The sequence below is a fragment of the Maniola hyperantus genome, chromosome 7 (assembly GCF_902806685.2).
Source record: "Maniola hyperantus chromosome 7, iAphHyp1.2, whole genome shotgun sequence".
NCBI lineage: Eukaryota > Metazoa > Arthropoda > Insecta > Lepidoptera > Nymphalidae > Maniola > Maniola hyperantus.
The window spans coordinates 658,602-664,379 of NC_048542.1; the positions used below are offsets into that span (position 1 = coordinate 658,602).

At 43.4% G+C, this 5,778-nt stretch overlaps 1 protein-coding gene across 1 annotated transcript; it reads left to right on the forward strand.

The window, feature by feature from the left end:
• Nucleotides 1-3,015: 3,015 nt before the first annotated feature.
• On the forward strand, nt 3,016-5,778 carry LOC117983909 (lipase member I-like). Its single transcript, XM_069499831.1, has 5 exons — nt 3,016-3,019; nt 3,163-3,285; nt 4,027-4,269; nt 5,077-5,242; nt 5,610-5,778. Exons 1-5 carry the CDS (start codon nt 3,016-3,018, stop codon nt 5,776-5,778), a joined length of 705 nt encoding a protein of 234 aa, XP_069355932.1.

The following is a 5,778-nucleotide window of genomic DNA, read 5'->3' on the forward strand; positions in this document are numbered from 1 at the left end:
TTTACGTCTCACCAAACGTTGCTAGAATTCGTAAGTCGAAACATAATACCCTCAAAGTAAAATGAACCTAAAGAGCCTTGAATTGAAGTCAAAAATTCAATGCCACTGATTTTATATTCTCAACGTTCGCTGGCTTTAGATGTGTAGACAAACTTGAGCTTTAAAACAAGGAATTTAAGATCCAGTTTACTATAATTCGGAAGGTTTTCGACACTCGAATACTATCAACGTTGCTTGGCGAGACATAAAATCACGTACTAAGCGTATATGTAGCAAGCTGACGTCAGTGACGGATAGGCGACGTCAGTTTAAAGTCAGTAGGACGTCATGACGTCGTGATGACGTAAGTATAAGTATCATGTACTTCCACAAAGTAACATCTGCTTCTATCAAACCTTAATTTAATTTATTTCATTGTCAAATCAAAAAGTTGTCTCAAGATTTCCAAAAACCTTAATCCATGCGGATAGAGTAAAATCCATGTTTTTGATTTCTTTTGAGTTTCAGGTGAACACGTTCAAAAATTGTTTGGAATATCGTATGAGCAAATGAAGGGAGAGAAAGCTCCCGACCTGAACAGTCTCGCTCTCGTCTATAAAACTAGGTAACTAAGCTATATTACCACCAACGACTTCTATAAACTGACTAGCTTATGCTCGCGACTTCGTCCGCGTGGACTACACAAATTTCAAACCCCTATTTTCACCTCTTAGGGGTTGAATTTTCAAAAATCCTTTCTTAGCGGATGTCTACGACATAACAACTATCTGTACCCGTAGTATAAGATTTTACGTCTCACCAAACGTTGCTAGAATTCGAGAGTCGAAACACAATAACATCAAAGTAAAATGGACCTAAACAGCCTTGAATTGAAGTCAAATATTCAACGCTACTGATTTTAATTTCGCAATGTTTCCGCTTTGAGCGCTGGCTGTAGAAGTGTAGACAAACTTGAGCTTTAAAACAAGGCAGTTAGGATCCAGTTTACTGTAACGCGGAAGTATTTCGACTCTCGAATTTGGTTTGGTTTGGTGAGACGTAAAATCTTGTACTACGGGTACTGCATGCCAAACAGCTTGATCTGTCCAGTAGTTGCCAATCCCACCGCTAACACGGTGCGGGCGAGTGCGGGTGCCGTGCGGGTGACGTGCGGGTGTACGGGGCGTCCCCCGCCTCATACACCGATTGACATGTCTATCTATCGCGGATTATAGGGGTCGTTTTAGTCGTTTTATCCAAACGTGGATTACATCAATGCCTATGAAGTCAGTGCCTTTTTCCTTTTGAGGTAAACCCTAAAAACGAGTTTGTAAGATATGGGTGTCGCCACATTTCCCATTATTTTGACGGGTGATTAGCCAGGTGACGCACTGGTACAAGCTTATTACGTGCGTGTTCCGTATGTTAACAGCGCTGAGCTTTTGATCAAACAGAAGGCGTCTGGCTACTATTGGCTGACAATAGGGTTCCCTGTTGCATTTCACTTCTTCCACGTTCCAACGGTCTATAACCTATTACCTACCCAACTTTTGGCTACTTTTGGCTTGAGTGATACCTACCACAAAATACATACAACTTATTCGAGAGATCGGGAATCGGGGTCCAGGCCAACCAATGTACTCTGTGGTCCGGGCACGCACCTCTAACTTTTCAGAGTTATGTGCGTTTTAAGCAATTAATTAATATCGCTTGCTATAACGGTGAAGGAAAACATCATGAGGAAACCTGCATGTCTGAGAGTTTTCCATAATGTTCTCCAACTCAAGGTGTTGGAGGCTGCCAATCCGCACTGGGCCAGCATGGCAGACTATGGCCTAAACTATTCTGAGAGGAGACCTGTGCCCAATAGTAGGCCAATGATGGGTTGATCATGAAGATTAGATAAACAACGTACTCTCAGTGAAATGATTAAGGAGTTAAGGACTTTGAATATGTAGTTCCACGATATTCTTGACATTGCAGACACTCCACAACAATAATGAACATAACCTCTGCGCCGGAGGTCCTCAGCCGCGTGCGCAAGTTTGACCACGACAAGCGGCTCATCATCTTCACACACGGCTACTCTGGCGACCCCACGGAGGAAGACTTCGGCAACTTGACTCAGTCCTTCTTCGCTGGCAGTGAGTCGAACAATCATCATCTTCATCAACCGATAGACGTCCACTGCTGGACATAGGTCTCTTATAGGGACCTCCACACTGCGGTCTTGTGCCACCGCCATCCAGTGGCTCCCTGCGACTCGTTTGATATCGTCTGTGGAGGGTCTTCCAACGCTGAGCTTCTCGGCGCCAATTCGCCAATCTAGCGCCTTGGAACTTAAACGTCTATCGGTTTTCAAACTATACCATATATTGCCACTTCAGCTTCGCGACCAGTCAGATCAGTTTGTCGGTTACTCGAATTTAGTTCTCCTATGGATCTCCGCATTTCTGCTTTGTCACTAGAGAAACTCCAAGCATAGCTCTGTCCATCGCCCGCTGAGTGACTTTGAGCTTTTCAATTAAACGCTAAAGATGAGATAAAAAAAGTCCAGTGGAATTGCTATCTTTAATGTGACGTTTGACAAAATATGCAATTTCACCGAGATTACAATTCGGCCTAATAGCAATCAAAACGGGACCAAAGGGAATCCCTGCGATAGAACTAGATACAATTTATTATGGAGACTTTAATATATTCTAAACTAGCTGATGCCCGATTGTTAATTTAACACTATCTATTAGTCAAAGTCAAATGATTTATTCAAAATAGGTAATTAATAACTCTTTTTGAAGGTCAGATGTTGGATCTCTAAGATATAGTGGTGATAATTATTTCGCAAACTTAAAACTAAAGCTACGAGGGTTCCAAACGCGCCCAGGTCTGAGAAGAGCCCACAACAAACTCAGCCGGGTATTCTTTTTATTATCACCACTTTACAAAATTATTGAAACTTATTAGAACTATCACAATCCGTTAAGCAACTCATTCCCAAGCTTGCTTATCATTTAAATTAATTATTTTAAGCAGTCTATGGGTTTATAATTAATACACACAATCAAACGCCTTAAATGGGCCGCAAAATTAACAGACCCACACGATCGGCGTAGGCTTTAAACAGCCATACTTGTTGTATTGTTTTTTTTTAATACTTCCACAATATACTTAGTTACTGTACAGATCACTACAGCCTGTTGGCTCTGGATGCCAGCTCGCTGATCGAGCGGCGCTACTACCGCTCCAGCACATACGTGCGCTTCATAGGACACAAGTTGGGACAAGTACTCGCTGATATTGTACAGTGTGAGTAAAACAATAGCTAAATAAAATAAAAAAAAGAAAAAAAAAAAATTCAACTGAGTCTACTAGGTTACTATGATTTTATTAGAGGTTTACAATGAACCAAAAGCTTAATTTGCTGTAATCCGCTGAAACAGGTCGAATCTGTATGGTGCAACATGCAGCATGCGGAGGGCGGGCGGTGCACCACCCATATACACCCATTCGTGAGGTGCTGCGTGTTTCCACCATACAGATTCCACCTGTTTGAGCGGATTACAGCAAATTAAGCTTTTGGTTCATTGTATATCATGGACTTCCGTAAAGTAACGCCTGCTTCTATACAACATTAGAAGTTATTGGAAACGTGAAACTTGTTATGCCATCCTGAGCCTAAAGCGTAAACAATTTAGGCTCAGATACGATTGTTCAGGTACGACAACGAGGTAGGATTGTTCAAAATAGTACTTAATATTGGTGTTACTGTACTTTTAGACTCCGGAGGGCAGCATCAGCATCTGCATAAAATTTGTTGTGGTGTCTTCTCGACAGGCCGAATTTTGTTGGGGTACAGCACGGGTACAGGCACCCTTACCCATGCGTGTCTTTATTTGTAGCTTTGGCTACATATTTCAACCCTTTTCAAAGTGAGATGATGCCACGCCTGTTCGGGATCAGGCTTGAGCCAATCGAGTCCTCTAGTATGGTAATTCCGGTGGTATTTAGTGTTTTTGTATTTAGTTTCATTACAAAAAATATTTTCAGATGGTCAAGACCCATCCCTCATCCACATAATCGGGTACAGCCTGGGGGCGCACATAGCTGGCTTCGCCGGGAAGCAATTCCATGTGTTGACCGGGAAGCTGATCGGCCGGATATCCGGCCTAGACCCGGCTGGACCCTGCTTCAACCACATCAGCTCAGCGCTGAGGCTGAAGCATACGGACGCTATGTACGTGGACGTGATGCATACTGATGCTGGCGTTTTTGGGATCAAGGCTGCTATTGGTATGTTTTTGTATTTTACCCGAAAGCCAACGAGACCCTAACACTAAGCCACAGCTGTCCGTCCGTCTGTCCATCCTTCTATCTGTCTGCCAGTAGGCAGTATCTCATGAACCGTAATAGATAGAGAGATTTTCAGAGAGAGAGAGAGAGAGAGACAATTTTTTTTATTGCCGCTATAACAACAATTATAATAAAAATTCAAAATGGCCGCCATGTAAATGCTCATCTTCAAGATGAGGCTCCAAGATATCCACCAGAATTTCCAATGTATGTGGAATCCAGTGGTAGAATTATACAAACCAAGACAGCGTCGTACGACATCGAAAGTTAGTAGTGACGTCGTGAGTATATTTTGCCGGACAGCTCGTGAAGTTCCAGCGAAAAGAACAAGAAAGAGGGTAGTTCGCTACTGTCCTTGACAGCTCGAACTCCATCTTTCGCAGCACCGCAGTCCCGTCGTGACCACGAGCCGTGCAATCGCGTTGAAATATCGACAAATAAAAACTTCAAATTAATCGTGGTATGTACCCGTTATCTACATTAAAATACATCAGTGCCCCCCTTGCGCAACGCCCAATTATTGAGCTCGTTTCAGATAAAATTGCGCTCCGTCTCATACCTCGCTATAAAGTATGGCGCTATGAGGTATAACGCTAAGAGGTATGGCGCTATGAGGTATAGCGCTATGAGGTATGGCGCTATGAGGTATGGCGTTATGAGGTATAGCAGTTTGTACTACAGCAAGCTGCCAGCTTCCCAAGGTCGCATACGCGTAGAGAGAGAGATACCTACGTTTTCCTTTTTCAGGTCACAAGGACTACTATCCCAACAGTGGGTCCATGCAGCCCAACTGCCTGCGTACATCGTGCTCCCACGCTCGCCCTGGCTGCTGTATAGCGGAGTCCGTGGTCAACCCGTTCGCTTTCCCAGCAAGAGGTGCAAGGGACCTGGATGCTTTCAAGAAAGAAGGACTGTGATCCAGAAATTATGTACTGTCTCTGTCAACCAGTCTCAGTTTTTAATCTAGTGCTTTGGTTCTAAAGGTGGGATAAAATGTTCTATTTTCATTAAGTCTGTTACCCACCCTTGTTATCAGTACCCTTATTATAAATGCGAAAGTGTGTTTGTTTGTTTGTTGGTTTGTCCTTCAATCACGTCGCAACGGTGCAACGGATTGACGTGATTTTTTGCATGGGTATAGATAAAGACCTGGGGAGTGACATAGGCTACTTTTTGTCCCGAAAAATCAAAGAGTTCCCACGGGATTTTTAAAAAACCTAATTCCACGCGGACAGAGTCGCAGGCATCAGCTTAGTAGGTACCTATATAATTTAACAGAGACTTTTTTTCAGTTACATGGGCTTCCAGTCTCGAGCTGAGCCAGCTGGTAGCAACGGTTTGTACTTCCTGCAGACTGGGGGAAAGTACCCCTACGGGCTGGGGCTTGGAGGGACCAAATACAAAAACACTGATGGCATTGTACAGAGTATCGGGAACTACTTTGGATGA

What these genes read in the sequence shown, in the direction of transcription:
- LOC117983909 (XM_069499831.1), top strand. An exon ending in ACTCGCTGATATTGTACAGT is followed by an intron (nt 3,286 to 4,026) that starts GTGAGTAAAACA and finishes AAATATTTTCAG; the next exon opens with ATGGTCAAGACCCATCCCTC. An exon ending in TGGGATCAAGGCTGCTATTG is followed by an intron (nt 4,270 to 5,076) that starts GTATGTTTTTGT and finishes TTCCTTTTTCAG; the next exon opens with GTCACAAGGACTACTATCCC.